Source organism: Poecilia reticulata, chromosome 10, assembly GCF_904066995.2.
Source record: "Poecilia reticulata chromosome 10, P_reticulata-male-v2, whole genome shotgun sequence".
Lineage (NCBI taxonomy): Eukaryota > Metazoa > Chordata > Actinopteri > Cyprinodontiformes > Poeciliidae > Poecilia > Poecilia reticulata.
The window spans coordinates 7,347,785-7,368,034 of record NC_088839.1 but is presented as its reverse complement, the minus strand read 5'-3'; the positions used below and the strand labels follow the sequence as shown (position 1 = coordinate 7,368,034).

The 20,250-nt window shown below is 39.8% G+C and overlaps 1 protein-coding gene across 2 annotated transcripts in view; it reads right to left on the bottom strand.

The window, feature by feature from the left end:
• The window catches only part of gabra2b (gamma-aminobutyric acid type A receptor subunit alpha2b), a 31,431-nt gene extending 24,314 nt beyond the window's left edge, over positions 1-7,117 (bottom strand). The window contains exons 1-3 of one of the 2 annotated variants that reach the window (XM_008419817.3): positions 6,526-7,117; positions 5,957-6,050; positions 3,954-4,051 (exon numbers count right to left, since the gene is read on the bottom strand). In XM_008419817.3, the coding sequence (XP_008418039.1) occupies positions 3,954-4,051; positions 5,957-6,027 (169 nt within the window). In that variant the 5' untranslated portion in view covers positions 6,028-6,050; positions 6,526-7,117. The remainder of the gene's footprint in view (positions 1-3,953; positions 4,052-5,956; positions 6,051-6,525) is intronic. The other variant, XM_008419818.3, reaches the window with a different exon arrangement.
• Positions 7,118-20,250: the final 13,133 nt, after the last annotated feature.

Here is a 20,250-nt window from a genome sequence, read left to right as displayed (position 1 = left end):
GGGCTTTAATAGGAGGACATGATTAGTCGGAGATTACAAACAATTAAAGTTTGCCAGGGAGAAATCTTTGATACATGATGTAAATTAATGTAATGTATTCAGGTTTTACAAAGCAAAGCAGACTTTATTTTTTTTTATCAAGATTTTGCAATGAAAAATAAACCATTAAGAGAAAGACATACTGCCATGATGTAAATGGGATTGGACAATCCAAAAGAGTCACTAGCTGAATCTGAGTTTCCATTGCAAAACGTTTTCAATATTCCACTAATGTTGAAAAAAAAAAAACAGAATTTGCGATTAAATAAGAAACACCATCATGCGAGAATCATCATCCTCCTACTACTTCCTGTTGTCTTCTTTGTCCGTTCTTGATCACGTGACTCGTGTGGGGTGAAAAAAAAGTGTTTGGAAAAATACACTAATTTCAATAAAATCAACAAAAAAATAAACATGTGTGGGGCCCATCCAATCATAACACTGTATTTGTTAATTTTTCTGTGGAGAATGATGCTGTTTGCACATCTTTTTGTAGAGCTTATCTTATATATATATATATATATATATATATATATATATATATAAAATACACAATACACTGCATTGTGCATTTTAGCTTACACAACACCATTTTGTGAATTATCAGATTTCATTCTCCTTTTTTCTACCCCCATCAGCTCCAGCTAAAAATAATTTTTCATTGAAGGAAATGGAAAACATTTTTTAACTGAACAAAATTAAAAATCACTCCAGGGGGGAAGCTGCTGCCTTCAATAAATATCTGAATGTTTCTCGATCTGCACTAAAACTAGGGATTCGGTTTTTAAGTCTCTCTCACGTTACTTGAAATGTGAAAACCGTCTCCAAGCCTGTCTACCTTCCATGTTCGAGTGAGCACGCGCAGGCAGCTGCGTTCGGCCTCTTTTCCTGGCCTTGCAAACCAAAGTTCGGTGGAGCGTTAACACGTTTTCCCCACAGATGCCACAGACGGATCTAATGTGTTTACCGCGTGGAAAACTGCATCTGATGTCAAGTTGTGTTCCTTTCCTAAACTCGTTTTGTAAAAGCTGCTTCCCCGGTGTCGTGCCTTTGTACGTTAATGCTTGCAGTACAGCGGTACATGCAGTGTGTTGCAGGATTTGGTTTCCGGTGGGATTTAATGAGGTAAGGGGTAAAAAGAAAAACATCTGATTTACGTTTTCATGCTTTTAGACGACGTGTCGAATTTCAGATGATCGCTTCATCAGAGCTGCAGTTGCAACCAGATGTTTACATCTCCTGTGTAAAAAGACAACCTTTTTTTTCTCGACTGTCTGAGATTAAACCAGGCTAAACCTCCTGTTTGATAAATGATAGTTTTCTGATTTCTTATTTTTCCAGGTTTGCTAATACTGCTGTGGCTTTATACAATGATGTCATCTCTTTTAAAGCTTCTGATAATTTCATCACACACTGTATACCTCATGTGGGAAAAATCTAAAGAAATCAATGAAGATATCGTACAGAGAAACCAGTTCCAGTTCATCCTCAGATACAATTTAAAGACGCCCGAATCTCTCAAATTAATCGGTTAAAATATAAACACTGAGGATGTCCGGCCATCATCCTGCTCTGACTCCGTCCCAGAGATGAGCATGTTTTTGGTGAGAAATGTGCAAATCCAGTCTGATAGACTAGAACCAAAGTTTGTACATTTGATGAGAAAAGAAGAAAAAATGAATGCTTAAAAACATTATTTTGTTTTAAAAAGGGACTGGCATCACGAGGAAAGACCTTTACATAGAAATACTGAAGTGAATGTTTCCGTAGCCATCAGGAAGTCCTGATTTCAAAGGTGTGTGAGAAAAGTGACCTATAAACCTGATTTCTTTACCCATTCTATAAGGTGGAATGGGCCAAAATGCCAACTATTTACTGTGAGAAGCTTAGAGAAGTATATATCTGATCTAAAACTTAAATCTACAATTCAGTTTAATGCTAAGAAAATGTATGCAAAATTCTGAAACTGACTACATTTTTCCAAATTTTTCTCGTAATCTGTCTTTCAGCAATTACGATTAATTTTAGTAATAAATTCAACAGAAAAAAAAATAGAAATTTATTAATGTTGATTTTCAGATCCCTAAATTCTGCCAATGTTGATTCATGAGATTCCTCAAATGCATGTTTTGTTTTTTTTAAATAAATTATCCATAATAAAAGTGAAAAGAAATTATAATTAAACAGAATGTCACCACAGTGTTCAAACAAACATTTCAGCTTTTCCTGTTCAGCAGCTAATGTGGCAGCAGTCAGCTAAACAGGCTGAGCTAAAGGAGGTCTCTCTCCCATATGGCAGCCCCTGGGATGGACTGATGGCCCCAGGAACTGGAAATTCAAAACGCACCAAATCCTGAGGGAGGGGGAAAACGAGATGCCGAGCATGCAGAACGTGGAAATTCAAACTTTCAAGTGTATTGTGCTTAATATATTACAATATAGCAGAAGTCTTAGGCTGCGTTCACACTGCAGCCTGAAGTGACCCAGTTCCAATTTTTGTTTTTACGTAATGCGACCTGTATCTGATCTTTTCATGACAGTCTGAACAGCACAGATTCTTTTCGAATGTGACCCAGCCCACTTGAGTATCCGATATGTATCCAATTCAAATCTGACCTAACATCCAGGTTGCAAAAAAAACAAAAAAAAACATCCAGGCCGCGATCATCTGACCTGAACGTCACTGATACTCGACAAACGTCACTATTCTGCGTCCTGATACTCGCAAGAGGAAAGAAAAACAACAACCATGACAGACAAAAATGCTGATTAAGTTGTTAATATGCTGCTCCGGTCAGACATGAACTTCAAATGTGTAAGCTATGCTCCACCGTTAGCATCCATATTTACTTCCGCAAACACCGAGTACTTCTTTTTATGGTGGTTGGTAAAACACTGAGAATGCTGACGCTATTGCGCCCTTTACTGCGCATGCGGGACACTTTCAGGTCGCTTGCCTGTTCACACTGCAGAACACATATGGGTCGCTTTTAAGTGTGAACGGCCATGGCAAAAAAATCCAATTTGACAAAAAATATATATATATCGGAATTGGGTCACTTCAGGCTGCAGGGTGAACGCAGCCTTGGAAGTGGAGAAACCTAAAAATTAAAGGCGTTACCTTGGACAAGTCTGTTCGAACTTTTTCACAACCACAGATTTAAATGGATTTAATTGGTATTTTATGCTACAGACCAACACAAAGGAAAAAGATAAATTGATTTTTTTAATGCATATACTACAAGAGTTTGTCTATTTCAAAACACATCATACATCATGACCCAAAAACAAACTGACTTGTGTAATAAAAAACATTTATCTGGAAGAAACTTCAGGAAAACTGTCAACCTGGTGAAACACTGAGTTCATTTAAATGAAGGTTAAAAATCCAGCTGTTTAGATTTGCTTTTGAACCAGAAGACATGAAACATTGACCAAAATATTTCGTGTATAGATAATTTTGACTGTATGATGTTTTATGACATTTTTAAAAAGTTTTTATGTGAAGCACATTGAAATGCCTTGTTGCTGAAATGTGCCATACAAATAAACTTGATTGTTTTAAAATATATTTATCTGGTTCTGTGAAATTTGTTAAAAAAAAAAAAAAGCTATAAAGAAACTATTTATCCATTCGTGGGTTTTGATGCATCCACTTCTCCAGGAAGTGGACTGGGCTGTTGTATAATCTGAGCGCTGAGGACGCAGAGTGTGTTTATTGGTGTATTCTTGAGAGGACTGCTGCCAAAGGTTGTTGGTGCTATGAAGGCTGACGTTAAATGAAGTGTTCTCGCTGCGAACGAGCTCTCAGCCGTTAAAAGCGGGAGACGTGTGCGGTTGTGTAAGAACAATCGTAGAGTCGGATAGCAGAGCCCGCCCTGCTCCGTCTGCGCACACACACTGTGTCTCCTCACCTCCCAGACCTGGCCGGAGACGGTTGTCGTATCCATCCAGCAGTCTGTCCAGGATGAGCGTGAACAGGGTGATGTTCTCCGACACGGCGTTCACCGATCTAGGCAGCAGACATATAACAGGACTGTGAGACAGCAACCATTTCAAAACTTTTTTTAGACTCAGGTCTGCTCTGGGTTTTCTCCTTGCTGTCTGGTAGCAACTCCCCGCGCATGCCAACGCAAGACGCACAAATAGACGTTGTTTCCCCATCATGGCTGACCCAGTTCAAGACGTTCAAGAGCCATGTGATCTCGGAGCCAGAAACACAGCCGGGTATGCAAATGCAATCAGGGCAGAGATTCATGGTAAATGACTTCAGATTGGGTCCCACATTAAATCTTAGCTTAATCACCGGCGCAGACAGCTCTGCTGGAGCAGCCTCGGGTTATTGGTTATTGTGAAAGTATGCGATATTAATAACTGTTTACATCTGGGCTTTTTATCTACACAACTTTAATAAACCGAGTTTCGTCTGAGCTGGAATTATTTCCTCCTCTACAGATTGGAAATGTTTATTTCTTTGTCTTAAAATTAAAGTTATGTTGCCTTTTTCTCTTTTTTATGCGTCTGTGTTTCTATAGGCCTATTTTGTCATCACATTTAAATAAGAAAAACGAACCTATTCATGAAGAAAGAAATAATATCTAGTTTGTTCTAAATATTATATTCCATGTTCCGGAGAGGTTAACAGAGTCACATTCCCATAGTCATAAAAAATACTGTGTAGTGTTGTGTTCTGAATAAATATATATAACCTCATATTCTAAGTGCCAAAGCATTTTTGTTTAACTTGTATCGTTAGGATTTGAGTTGGGCAATAAAACAATAGCGATATATATCTCGAAATAGGTTTTCCTTGATTGACATATGAGAAAGGGTCACATGCACAAAAACTGCCTGGTCGTTGGGTCAAAGGTAGGGTACAATATATTAAGGAGCACATCCTTAGAATAGCTTACTGAATAATTCAGAAAGCTGCCACAACAAAATAAGCCGTTAGCGACTTCAATACTTATTGACAACAGCTGGAAATATGGTTAAAGCAGCAGCAACAACATATTGTCACCATCGTTTTAACTGGAGTGGTTCACTCTGAGAATTTGTTATTTAGCACAATATGAAACCTGCCACGTTCAGTGCGACCACTAATAATTCACATTAAATAAATGTAACTAGATCATGTCTAAGCTTATCGTTTCTCTTGAAAACAGGACAGTAGGACATGCAGTGGAAGAAAGGCTAATATGTGTTGATCTTCATAATCCGTGAAACAAACTTCGCCTGAAACACAGAGTCCCTTTAGATCAAGGCTACAACCCACCTGATTAGAGCTGCCTTTGATTCATAATAACTGGAACATATTCAAAGTTTATCTGCATAATGATTTTGAGGTGGCATTTGACAAAATCCAATGTTTATTGCTCGTTTCATATTTAGTGACTGTAAGATATCACTAATTTGAACTGCCTTGCTGTTGAAATGTTGCTATGCAAATAAGCTTGCATAGCAATAGAGACTTAAAAAAAGTCTGCATTTTATCCAATCCTGTACTGGAAATATACTTTGATACATACATTGTTGAAAAAAAACTCACAGATGTATGGATAGTGAAAGGGCTTTTTAGGGAAGAGGTCATTCGGCTGAACCAATGGGTTCGACTGGATTTTTTATTTTATTTTTTTATGAAAAGACCCAATTAGGACCGGTTGAGCTGAGAACTGCTCATGCCAGCAATGTAGGAAAGCCCAGCTGCGTTTTATTTAATTTCCCGCGTGCCCTTTAGCTTACAGTTTACGGCCATGGCTGAAACTGCCCTCATTATCTGTGGTCACAGAAGGGAATGGGTGGGGGGGGGGTCCAATGATGGCTAGAGTCCACCTGGACAGATAAACAAAGAGCTCCCCACATACAACGTGTCAGTGTGTGTGTGTCGAGGCGTCTCCCGTTGCTAAAAACCACTCACCTGCTTTCCCAGAGAGCCGTGAGCACCAGCAGGCAGAAGACGAGTGAAGACGTGCCCTCCTTGTTCCACATCGCTGCTTCTACGCCGACAGCCGCTGGGAAGAGCGGGAGCTCCGGGTTACCGAGACCCACAACAATGTAAAGACGAAGCCCTAGTATTTCTGGGGGAATCCCTCTTAGGCGGGCATCACATAAATATATAAATAAATACACAGAAACGGTGGGGGAGGAAAAAAAAGAGAGGCAAGAGACGGCATCTGACTGTAATTAGTATTCAGTGGCACGTCCCACGCGCTCACTCAGCCAATTAGCATAAATCCAACATCACATCGCGTCACTCATCACACCGTGTCCCTAATTAGGTCGATAAAAACCCATTACACATATACGGGAATGAAAGGAGAGAAAAACGAGAGGCATGGGTGATGTTTGGAGCGTCTCTCCCACGGTCCTATGCGTTTCCATCGGTGAAAAATGTAAATAATTCAATTTAACGCGTCTAAATGGGGAAAACAAGCATAAAGAGGAAGAGAAGGTGGGGGGAAGGGGGGGGGGGGAGCGCAGACTCACCTCAAGTGGAAGAAGTACCTGCTGCCGCTGGAAACGTCAAAAGATGCGCAGAAAAGTTAACAAGAATTCACCGCTGTTGTCCTCCGTTCGCGGGAGACTTGTCACAGGAACGCAGCTGGCAGCATTGATAATTCATGGTCCAAGGCAACAAGAGGAATGCTCCTCAGATGATGCTCTGCGTCTCATACTCTACGGAAATTAACCGGAAAAATATAGGCTTTCGATTAATAAACAATATTAAATAAAAAAAATAAAAAACACAGCCTTTTAATGGAGAGCAATTAAGAGGAAAAGAAGGGAGGACGAGCAGGTGCTGGAGCGGGTCCTGGCTTTAAGCTGCCCCGTTCAGCTCGGTTCGGTTCGGCTCGGCTCGCTCAGCCGCGATGCGAATCGTGATAGGAGAAGAAGCGCATCTCGGTCTCCCCTCATCGCATCCGAACAACTACAAAGGAGACAACCTGGGTCCTAAAGGCAGTCCGATGAAGCCAATACAGAGGAATGTTGCGTGTCTGAACGCACGCACATGTGATGCCCAACACAGAGGCATGATGGCTGAGCACTCGAGGAGAACGGCACACGATTAGACTGTCTTCAGTGTGTTGTGTTGCGTGGGTTTTCAATGGAAAAAAAAATCTAAAAAGTGTGGCCTGCACGTGTATCTAGCTCACGGTGGCACCCCGAGAAAATGAATGTATAATTTATTATAATTTTATCATACTATCCCCACATGGTGGTAGCAGCATCATGCTGTGGGCATGGTCTTTTTGAGCAAGAGAACAGAAGCCAGAGAGAACTGTGCTCTCAGTTCAACTTGTCTGAGTCTGAACTGTTTTGCAAATAAAAAAAAATTGGACAAACTTTTCAGATTCTTGACAGCCAAAACTACAAAACTTGCAGTTTTTATTCCCCACAAGGGGAAATGCTGTTTTTGGGTCAAGGGTCAGATTTAGGACCAAGGTGTGAATTGAGTTTTGTGTAGGGTTAGGGTCAGGTATGTAATGGTTAGGGTTAGGATAAGGGTAAGGTTTAGGCTGTAGAAATGAATGGAAGTTAATGGAAAGTCCCCACAAAGATAGCCACGCAAACGTGTGTGTGTTCGGGTAAACGCGCGCGCGTGTGTTTGTGTGTGTGTGTGTGTGGGAGACAGAGTGGATGGCTAGCCCTCTTGTCACCATGTTGCTAGGCCTGTAAATTGTGATGGAAACAACTCTTTTTTTTTTTTTATACACCTATTATAGTTGCAGTGTTTACAGCTCCTCCGTGTATTCCTCTGGCTCACCTCTGCTATAAAACACAAAAACAAACCAGAACAAACAATAAAACAGAACACAAAAGGTCCAATTATCTTTAGAAAATAGTCTTTTACTAATTTTGGTTGTTTTTGTTGATTTATGTCATCTCCTTCAGGATTTAGAAGTTCTTTATTCAGCAACATGTACGTGCCTTCATGCATTCTTTTGACAAATCCCTTCAATTTGCAACGCCTACATAAGGAAAGTTTAAATGAATAATTTAGGGTCTAGTTTTTACAAAACAAACTATGCCATGACATGTAATTTCTTTTACTATAATCAGCTGGACAAGTGTAAGAAACTATCACACAATTTTTGAAGTGAGGTTCTCTCAAAAGAGTATTAGCAGTCGTTATAATAATAGATAATGATATATTGATATCTTTTGTTATATGAATTCCAGATTAGTTGAAGAAGAAAATGTAGTTGGCCATTTTACAGAAGAGTTATGGATTCAACGTGTTAGAATGGCACAATCTTTGATGAACTGTGCGGTGCTATGATAAGTCTGCTGGAGCCAACTGCACATTGCCCAAAATTCAAAAACAAACCATCATCCTCCTACTACTTCCTGTCGTCTTCTTCGTTGTTTCCGCCAGCAGTAACATCAGGGTGTTGATCACAAGACTTGTGTGATGAGAAAAATGCTTTAATATGGCTGAAATACCACCTCATCCTAGCACAAAAACATTTTACATGTTTTTTTTTTTTTTTTTTTATTGGCATGTTTCCATTAAGCAAATGTATCTTCCTAATTCCAATTTGCACAATTATATTGTCACTGGAAATGGAGCCACTGATAAACAAAGGTGCAAATATAATTTTCAAATTAAACCATGTCATATTATACCAGCTGTTTCTTTGACATACTGATCAGTTTGACATAAAATATTATAACTTGATATGTTAGAACTGAAAACTTCAAATTTTTAATTTGTTTTGATCAACCAAAAAGTAGCACATAGGTATGCAGAGGAAGGAAATTAGTGTCATTTCCATCATTTATATGCAAAAACAAATCTTAAAAGTGGTGTACACCATTATCCTCCTACTACTTCCTGTCGTCTTCTTTGTCGTTTTCGTGAGCTGTTGATCACGTGACTCGTGCGAAGTGAAAGATGTGTTTCAATATGTCAGAAAAAGCCGGCCGTATCGAAACAGCTGAGTGACGATGCTGCCATTTATCAGTATCGAAACAGCTGTATCAATACATATCGCCGTTTTGATACGTTTCGAAACGGCGCATAATCTTTATATTGAAAAAAAACATGCATCGTTGCCAAATTTGGCGTGTTGTCTACATTTATGCTCTTATTACCGCTTTACTTTTGTATCAGGCAATTACTGCCAACCCGGTAAGGATAACTCAATGAACCTATTATGCATGTTTTTGGACTTTTGGAGGAAGCCAGAGTACCATGGGCCAAACACGCAACCTCCAAACAGATTGAAAGACTCCAGCCGAGATTTGACCTGCAGGAACTTGTCGGTGTGAGGCATCAGATGAGAACAGACCGCCACTCAAGAGTTACTGCCTCCCTTTTGCCATCCGTCAGCTAGAAGGTTGCTCCCTTAATCTCCCCAGCATAAATCCATACCTGTGCATCAGGCGGTGAGTGATGCAGGTCATCTCAGCAACAGAGGCACTTAGGCAGTTTGTCAAAAGCTAAGCAGGAATCTTATTAAACTGCATCTACATGCGTATTTCCTTTTCCTTTTTACTGCGGCCTCTTCGCCCTTTGGGTTACAACGGCGATGCTCGTTGCGAGGCGTTGCGTCATGCTCAGTGCGTCGACGACCGTGAGCGCATCTCTTTAACTGGTGATGTTTGCTGATCGGATCAATGGAGAGCAACAGGCAAATAAGATGCATATCTAAATTTGTGATTTTTACATAATTGTTTTTTTGTAACTTGGATTTAGTTGCACTCTTTATATGAGTAAGAGTACGATATGTAAATAATTTCATCCTTGTTTTGATTCATGAAAGAATAAGTGAGGGCTACTAATCAGTTTGATTGCTGGCATTGACGAAGTTCATTACCTCTCCCTTCCCCCCCTCAGGTGAGGGGGAAGGGAGAGGTAATGAATTAATGGACTGGGAACCAATAAACAGGAAGGATTCCTGGCAGAGAGCTATAAAATTTAGGCTGAGCCAGGGAAAAATTTGACTGCTGAGCTGTGGAGTCGGGGAAAAGAGCAGCTCAACAATGTTGTCGTCATCAAAAACAGCAACATACACAGAGCTGACAGAAGGTGCGCTGCCTCTATCGGCTGGATTGTTGATTAAATCGGTTTTTGTCATGATGTAAAAAAAAATTATTTACCCGAAAGCGCTGGTTTACGATTAGAAGAGGTGTAAACGAGCAGTATTACTTAAAACTAACTTTTTGATCTTTACATCTTGTTTTAATGTTATTCCCTCATCAAAAACATACTTGGAGTGTTGCTTTGATTCTTTCATGCATGTTAGAGAAATCTTTTAATCTCCATGGCAACCATTCAGCTGTTCAAAACGTATGGGGGAACCTAGCTTTGTCTTTGAGTATGAAGCTCCTCCTCAGAGCTGCAGTTTCCCAGCTTCACAGAGCAGCCCTCCCCTGCTCCTTAAGACTAACCAGCAGCAATTAGCAAATATCTGGTGGAACTGAGCGTCAGCTGAGCTCATAATAAGAGATACTTCTCAGTAAAACACTGGTAAAAACTTTCTTAAAGGGTTATTAGAGGAGCCATGTTGTGACGACTTCCTGAAGGCTGAGTTTTAGAAAGAGCAGAAGCTTCTTAAAGAGACAGGGGCCCAATTTCAAGGAGTTAAATTAAAAAGTCAAACGTCTTTTTAATCATATCTCATATACGTAGCATTTTTATAACTGAAGGCAACATAGTTATATAATTGTGCTACACAGTGTCACTCTGTGGCTGGAAAACACATAATACTGCTCCTTTGAAGCAGAGGTTAGCATGCTAAAAGCCCATGGTGAGACATGACTCACTGTAGATACTGACACACAGCGTCCTCTGTTGGACAAACATGGCAGCGCATCACGAAGACTTGGAGAGATGAAACAAGTGGTTGATTCAGCTCAAAAGGAGATCTCTGCAGCCAACGCCGACTCACTCTGATCCCAGACTCACAGCAGCTTGATGCTCCTGCAAAGCAGCAAAGCAGTGACATCCAGTGCATCACTGTTTATGTGGTTCTGATAAAGCAGCATTTCATAGCACCAGGTGGCTGATCTGTCATGGAGATATTTCAGGAAGAACCCGTGTCCCTCTCTTGTCTGTCATGCACCACGTCAAACAAGGGGGGGTGTCAGCCTGTATGTCAGCATGGCTTGATTCACTAGACGTTGCTGAGAAAGACTGAGCCTGTTACCTCGGCAACAAACCATGCCCCGACAGAAGAAAGATGTTGCGAGAGAGGAAATATGAGGAGCCCACCGAGGGGCTCTGACACTCTTAAAGCGATAGGTCACCTTCTAAATCCATGCACAGCAATTTGCACAAAATCCGGCGCTTGAATTGATATGATCTCCTGTGACAGATCCACACAGGGTTAGGCAGAATTTAAAATAAATACCTTTTAAATTCTGAGAATGAATGGAGAAAAACAAATAGGAATGTGCTGTTTGGCAGTCCATTGTGCCTTTGCGAAATTTGTCACAATGGAGTTTTTATATGGCAGCTCAACACAAAGCAGTCATTTATTCTGATGTAAAAGGAGAGGACTCAGTAGTTTTAAAGATTTTTTTTGCAAATTAACATCTGAAAAGTGTGGCTTTCATTTACATTCAGGTTCTACGGAAGAGGATTAGGGTCACTGGAAACTCAGAAGACCAAAGTCAGAAATCTGAGATTAAAAGTCTGAAATTTGTCACTAAAATTAGAATTCAAATGAGGTCAGAATTCTAAGAAGGGGGTGGGGGAATCGGAATTCTGAGGAAAAAAAATAGAATTTTGAGATTAAAATCGGCATTCTTAAGAAAAAAAATCAGAATTTTGAGAAAAAAGTCAGAATGTTGAGATTAACATCAAAAGTCTGGGAAAAAAGTCTAAATTTTTAGAAAAAAAAAATTGAAGTCTGACAGAAAGGATCCAAATTCTGAGGAAAAAGTCAAAATTCTTAGAAGAAAAAAAATCAGAATTCTGAGAAAAAATAAATAAATTCTGAGAAAAGTCAGAATTCAGAGATTAAAGTCAGTTGCCACAATTCCCAGTCCGTGCATTCAAATCAGTCCTGTAGTTTTTACACAGACCCTTACTTTCTTCACTACTGAGTTTCCTCTGATGAGTCTTAATACTGAGGGCACAACTACTGAATCTTTGCAGTTGTCTCTATTGTATTTATGGTAAATTTAATGTATATTTCTTGTCATGTCTGTCTCCCTACAAAAAACATAAAGTCATCTGGGGTATAAATCACAGACTTAAGCAGCACCGACCACAACGTTGACCAGCTCAGTCAGGCCCAAAAATGTCAACAGAAGAGTCAGCAGAATGTGTAGAACTGAAAAGCTGTCTGTAAGCTTGTGATCAGACAGGATCAGTCAGGCTGAGTTGGCAGCGGCAGTGCAAACAGAGTCAAGTGAAAGTCAATGCAGAGTTTGGGTTGCTGGTTGCCAGGTGACCTCACCTTTACAAAAACATCCCAAAAGCGCATCACCCTTTTTCTTTTTTACTGATCTTTATTTAATGCCACTCTCTGTAGCGCACACCGCGTTGCTCACGCAGCAGCTTCCACTGCTGTTGCTAATTTCCTCGGTTTGCCATGGAAACTAAGCCCAGAGCGGATCCTCCATCCTCCGTGTGTTCTGCCAGCCCGTCTGCATCTGCCATCTTCAGCTCCAGAGTTCCCACAATAACTCTCTTTTTATCCGCAGCTAAATTTAACCGCTGCGCTCGTGTACAAACAGCAGAGAGCTAACGCGTGGGCCCTCACACCTGGTCTCAGCTGTCACATGAAAACATCTCACGCCGCAACAAAGGATGCGACCAGGGACAGATTTTGTTTGACTCTGTGAGCTTTCTTTGTATTTTGTGATTGAAATTGTACGGAAACGTCACTTTCCACTGGAAATAATCAAACTGGGAAAGTTGCGTAACATTGGTGGGTGCAATGTCTGTGTTATAGACTTTGGGAATTTCTCAGATAATTGTTCTTTTGGTGCAGATAACCAGACTTCGCCGCTGTCGGATATAGCGGTTCTACTGTGTTGACAAGATACTGTTGCAATAAACTTATGCGAGTGTTTTATATTTGGGTATTTGGGAATCAGAAAGTGAACTTGTTGCAAATTTGTGCCAAACTTAAACCAATCGGGCGTTAATTTTGACAATACTGACCTCTTCTGATCGGCTCGCATTATCTGAAATGGGGTCCAGGTTGTGGGACTTTGGCGTCCAGACTTAAAAATTACTTAAACCAACCAGATTTTATGCTCTTTCCTTCACAGAGCTACTTTGAGTCATTCGACATACTTTAACCCTTTGAAACAAACTGAACTTACCATCCTGTTGGTCTGAACTGGAGAGGTCCGGAGCAGGCCGCCCGATCACAATCCAACGCTGGGGACGAATCTGGCTGAGAAAGACGGAGAGGGTGAAATTCTCACTGACAAATTTAAATCTCATTAAAGTGGAATATGTTCAAAGCCACCCATAGAGTTGCTTTTGACTGTTAACCTTAAAACTCTCACAATACAGCATTGTTACATTCCTGTCTGAGCCAGAATCAAAAACCCATATTCAAGCACAGATCATCAGAGAATAATAGAACATTAATATCGTGACTACAGGTTGTTCTTTTAATGTTGAGTGGGGAAAAAAGAAAAAACATCTTCTACTTCTAGAGTTGATTGTTTAATGTGCAGGTCTGGTTTGATGTTTTATTGCTTCTAAATTCTGATTCGTTATCGTTTTCATCTTTGTACATATGAACATATGTATATATATATTTTTGATTTTGATTTTTTTTTTACTCAAGGGAAATAACTTTGTTGAACACTTTTCCTCTTGGCCATGAAAACAAAACAACATTGAGTTTATCTAACATGTTTAATGACGTTTCCTCCAAACTGGACATTATGACTAATAAATCAGACAGTTCAAAAAAATACTTTGTCCCTCGTAGTGCCTGTCGTCGGAAAATACTTATGTACAGTACAGCAGAGTGTTGTCACGTAATTTGAGCATGGCATCAGGACTAATTACACAATATACAAATCCATCTCACTTTGCTAAAAAAAAAAAAAAAACAAGCAAAGCAACATTTTACATACAATTTTAAAAACACGTGCATCTCTGCGGTCTCAGTTTGTAAAGATGAATGCAGGAAATATTAGATGGAGCTTTAATAAATGAGTTGATGGGAGATGAGTCCTTTGGTGCTGCACTGGTTTTTATTACGAAACCCAGCTGTGTACATGTGTGTTAATGCTTTTTTTCCCCTTTACTTTATTGCTCCGTATTTTTGGTTTCTCTAATGGGATGAAGATAAAATCTGCTGGGTGCTCCTACAATCATCGTTATTAGAAGTGAGAGGTTTCATTGTGATCTCCAGAAATCTTTAGAAATCACGCATCAGTGCAAACATTTACCAGTAGAAAAGAAGAGGATTTCAACTGGAATCATCTTCTCTTGGAGGATTCAAGAAAATCACAGAAGGGTGTTCACGTAAAATAAATAAATAAATAAATAAATAAATAAATAAATAAAAAGTGTAAGAAACTGATGTCTTATAAACAGTTTATTTTTTCCAACTGTGGTGCAATTGTCACTGGTGATATCTAAGTTGTTTGGTAAATAAAAACACTTTCCCGGCATTTCACTAGCTGCGTTTTCATCCTATTCTGTACTATATAATTGCGCAAATTAGAATTACGAAACAAAATGTTCTTAATGGAAACACGGCAATGTTGAAAAAAAAAATTTTTTTTACGCTTTTGCACTAGGATGAGGTGGTTTTCCGGCTGTATGAAGATTAGTGTGTTCCAAAAAGTGAGATGGAAACACTTTTTTTCGCATCACACGAGTCATGTGATCAAAAACCCGATGTTACTACTGGTGGAAACAATGAAGACGACAGGAAGTGGGGGAAGGATGTTGCCGTTTGTCTTTCAATGGAGGCACTGCAATTACCAAATTGTGTATTTCCAACATCAGTAGAATATCAGCAAAGTTTTTACGTACATTTGGAATGGAAGTGCAGCTATTGATGCCTCATGTCAAAACTTGGAATCTGGGATAACTTCAAAACCAAACTTCACCATGTTACAGCCCCAAGTTTGAAAAAAAAAAAAAAATTTGGATTTTCTAACTGATTAAGCTAAACGCTGTTAGCAACATAAGCTAATAATGTATTTCTCTCCAATTTGTACAATGCAAAACTTCAATACGGTCACTAAATGAGGATTGTCCTGTGAAAGTTTTACATTTTATGTACAAGGCAGCCATATTGGATTCTGGGTTAGTGAGAAACCTACTGATTTTCTCTTAAGTTGTGTTTCTGCTCATTTTTCCACCTACAACCTTTCCAACGGAAGAATCAAGCAAATAACAATGAAACACCAGGAGCTTGAGTACGGAGACAGGCTTGGAAAACGACAACAGAATCAGATGAACTAATCAAAGGAGATTTGGAACAGCTGCGGCAGGATGAAAGCAGGGAAACTGAGGGAGGGAGACTAATTAACACAGAGGGAACTGAGTCAAAGGATCTACAAAGCAAAAGGAAAAAGGCCTGGAACTAACAAGAGAGAGAGAAAACTCTACATGTACAGATGAAACCAAAAGGATGAGATGGTCCAGCAAATAAGGATTTTTACTTCAAATTGAAACTACCAAACACAGAACCATAGTGAAATTTTTTTTTGAGAAACACAATATCTTGATTACAGCAGACAAGAGCTATAGTCATTTGCCTCAAACTGTTCAACCCAACCAATGATTGAACTGTTTTTTTTTCTCTCTCCCAAATCTATGAGTAACATTATAACGTGAGCACAATGTTCACCAGTTTCCGTCTTAAATACTGCAAGATCTTTGTTGTATTTCCTTTAGTAAAATCTTCAATAATTTTCACAGGGTGAAAAGTAAACCAACATAATGAGCTGGATATTCCTTTCAGCAGGCTGAAATCTGTAAGGATTGTGACTGGATTTGAAAAAAATAAAATAAATAAGCAAAATATTTCAGAATGACTTTCTTTAAAGACAGGAAAACTACTTTGTCTAGGTGTAGTGTAAAAAAATCAGAACCCTATAAAGCTAAACAATCCGAACGCCTGAAGTCCGAAAAAGACAGCTGCAGCACCCTCTAGTGGCTCGTTTCAGACACTGCACTCCGCTTCAGGTTTCCACAGTCAGGAATTACTTTTAAAAATACTAAAAAAATAACGCTGCTCATCTTGAAACAAAATGAAAATAAATTGAGTGAGATACCTGCTCTTTGAGTCACAGGCAATGCTCCACACCTTTTAAGGTTCAAAGCTTGCTTTTAGACTAAAACGGCCAATACTAGCAGCTTTAAAGAGAGCCAACGCACATGGACGTTTAATTCCCACAATGCAAAAATATGATATCACAAATTGCATCCCGGCCTTCAATCCCTCCAATGGTTTAGCCCATTTCATCCTGTGAATGGTCAGTGGGAGGAGGGGTGAGGCACAGGCCTTTGAAAATATGAATGTCCTCCAAGTGGATTTGTTAAAAGTACAGAGAAAATGGGCTGATGTGAGAATCTGTAGCTCAGATTGGTGAAGAAGTTGATGCCAGTTTTGATAGCCACCGAACAATCAGGGTGCCCATTCTGATCATAATGTTATGCCGGGATCAGTTTCGCTTTTCAAATTGTGGATGTATTTCCTTCCAAGTACTTCTCCTTATGTTGAAGCAAAATTAAAAGTAGCTAATCTTAAATCTACTTCATATTACAAAGGGACCCATTTCTCGGTGTCATTGTAGAGACACAGAGTCAAGGATTGACTTTTCTTTCTTAGATGTCTCAGAATATTCAACGATGCAGTTTCTACGAGGCAATGTAGTCGCAGTTATACAGTGCTGTGAATATGTTCTTTTTTTGTTGGCATGTTGAGATGTTCAGCTCAAACAAATGTCATCATCAGACAAAGATAACTTGAGTAAATTCAACATGATAAATCATCATTTCATTTAAAACGGTAGAAAAGCCATAAGGGTTGTTTAGGGTCTTGATTCAGAATCTCACCGGAAGTCCATACTGTATCTAGGCCACTTCAAAACCTTTGTTCTGTTTCTTTTAAGTCATTCAGACATAGTCTTGTTGTGGTGCTTTGGGTACTTCCTTTAAGATGGTCAGGTAGATAAGAGAAATGTATTGCTCCACGAAATGCAGCAACTTGTCCAGGTTCCTAAAGCAGCAAATCACCTCCAGACCATCTCACTACCACCATGTTTGACTGTCAGAATGACCTTCTCTTCCTAAAATTTGTTAAGTTTTATGCCTAATGTAACAGGATCTACAACATCTAACATACATTCATCATCTTCAGCTTAATCACACGGTCAGTAGTCCAAGTAGCAAGACCCAGATGTTCCTAAAACCAATCGGGTGTTCCCAGGCCAGTCGAGAGACTGCAGACAGCGCATCAATCCGCCCGTCGATCTCTCGCTCCATAATAAGACCCCGGAATACTTAAATTCCTCCACTTGGTGCTGACCCGACCCGGAGAAGGCACTCTTCACTTTTCCAGCTCTTCCCAGCCGCTTCATACTTAGCTCCAGTGAAAGCTGTAGATCACAACCTGATGAAGCCAACAGGACCACATCATCTGCAAAATGGAACATGACTGGAAGATATGACATGTCAATGTGGTTGAGTCAAACTATCATGATTCCAAGATGAGAGCAATTGTTTTACCACACAATGCCAGATTGGTTTGGATAACTCCCTCATTTGAATGTAGTTGTCATTAAAAAACTAAATTTTGTACTCACTGAGGTTATCTTTTTTCCAATAATGACATTTGTTTAATGATGTGAAACATTTACACGTGGCAAAAAAAAGCAAAAAACAAAATTACCTTTAAAAAAATAGACATTTGAAAGCGTGCAAATACTTTTACACAGCACTGTATGTCCTTTAAATCAAACCTCAAATTAAATAAAATGCCTTAATATGGGTAAATGGCAAGCAAATCTAGTGATGAACTGAACCACTAGAGGGCGTATGAAACCATGTTTTGAATCCTGAGTGCCGTGTAAAACTTCCATCACGAACCCGCTCAAAGGCAAACTGTTCGACAGTCGCTGCTTCAGATTTCCTTGATAGTGATAAATTGAAAGCTCTTCTCGTGGCGACTTTGTATGCCGATCCTCCGATCAAAATGTCAAAGTGAGCATCTTTAATCTGTTTATCTAGAAAGAAAAAGAAAAACAAAGCACCAGCAAAAAAAAACAACAAAAAAAAACACAACCTTGCGTTGGCAGCTTCAATCAATCACGCTCATGTTCAGAGAAATCACGGAATATAGGGTTACAGTTAGGGCAGCAAACATCAATCTGTTGCTGACAGGGCCTTCATTAGTCCCCCGGATGCCTTGTGTTTTCTGAATGGGATATGCTTTGTTTTACCCTATTAGAGACAAATACAGAAAAAAAACTGAGATCAATAGAGAGCTAATGATGCCAAAATCAATTTCACACATGGTTAACTGCAGGAGAGTGGAGTGGTGTGTGGAGGTTCTTGATCTGTCCATCAGCCCTGTGTGTTTCTCATCAACATCAGCACTCCTGTTGGACCAACCAATCGACCAGGAGCAAGAACCACACATGGACGATACGATTATTAGAGGCAGAACCGCCAACTGCTCAGTGAGACAACTGGTACCATGTCATTTTGGTTAGTCACTGGCCCAGAATGGAAGGTTTTATGCCATACATGATAACTTTCTCATGCAAAAGCAGAGCACACCTAACAATAACTCCCATCATCTTCTCTTGTTGTGGTTTCTCAACTGCATCTTCTTGTGCATTTGCACCAACCCACTACAGTCCATTTTCTTAGACAGCTCAATGACTTCTCTACTTCACCTCCACCAGCCTATTACAGCAATAGATGACCTGGGAGGACAATTTAGAGTCATCATGTTGCCTATTGCTATCAGGATAATGGTGTGTGTCCTTTGGTCACACAAGAATCAAATTACCGCTGAAGGACTCGAGCTTTTGAGATTCCACAAGGTTTCCATGAAGTGCCACAGTGTGTCTTTTCACTGGATTTAACTTCAGAGTTTCCTGTCTGACTCGGACATTAGTGTGAACACTGAGGTAGATCTATTTTCCTGGCGTTAGGATTAAAGTAGGGCTGGACGTTATGGTTGAAAAACGTGTCACGATACAAGCATTTCATATCAGTCAATATCGATAATTGTTTTTTGTTTTAAATATCTGAAATACTGCCAAACTGTGGCCTTAACTGTTTTATCCAGTTTTCACTTCACGTTTATTTTTAAGGAGCTATGAGGCACAGTGACGAAAAATTTAACTGCTGCTGCATGTTACTCAACAAGTTGTTGTTGGTTAACTAAAGAGTGAGTGAGTGAGTGAGTGAGTTGAAGCAGGCCACCGACCGTGCTTAGTTAGCCGTAAGAGTTTGAGCGGCTTAAATCTTTCCTCCTTTGCCTACATCCCCCAGAATGCTGTGCGGTTCCGGATAGAAGTTCAGTGACATTTCTGAATATTCTATGGTACAGTCAAAGGAAAAAGGTATTAAGTGCTAAACGGTCTTTATTTGACCAAAGCAATAGTTGTATAGTCCACAAACAGTCTTCCTCACGGTCTTTTCCTTCTTCTTCTCCATTCTCTCTCCTGTCTTGCGCCACCTATGGTCAGTGTTGGTAATGTCTCTGTGGGTATTGATGGTGCAGTATTGATATTCACGTGTCTGTTGCGGTATATGTGGTTATTGACTTATTGTCCCTGCGACGGACTGGCGACCTGTCCAGGGTGACCCCGCCTCTCGCCCAGAATGTTAGCTGGAGATGGGCACCAGCAACCCTCCCGACCCCACTAAGGGACAAGGGTGTCAAGAAAATGGATGGATGGATGGATGGATGGACTTATTGTCCAGCCCCTAGGTTAAAGCGTGGAGATTTGATGAAGATCAGTTGTTGAGACATTACATTCACTATCTTATTTCCACAAAAGCAGATTTAGGAATAAAGTAACCAAGGTCGAGTTTTAGCTATTAATAGCCACAGATGGCACAGATCCACCAGGGTATGCGAAGGTTTTAAAACACACACATTTTCCATCTGTATCCTTCATGGGGTTTGAAGTCCACCAATTACAATTTGTCTCATTGGCATAGTTAAAGTGTTGAGACTAATAGAGGTCACGTTTTTTGAAACTACTGTTTCAAAGCTAAAATAATGTCAGTAAAGAAGAAAATAGCAAGCG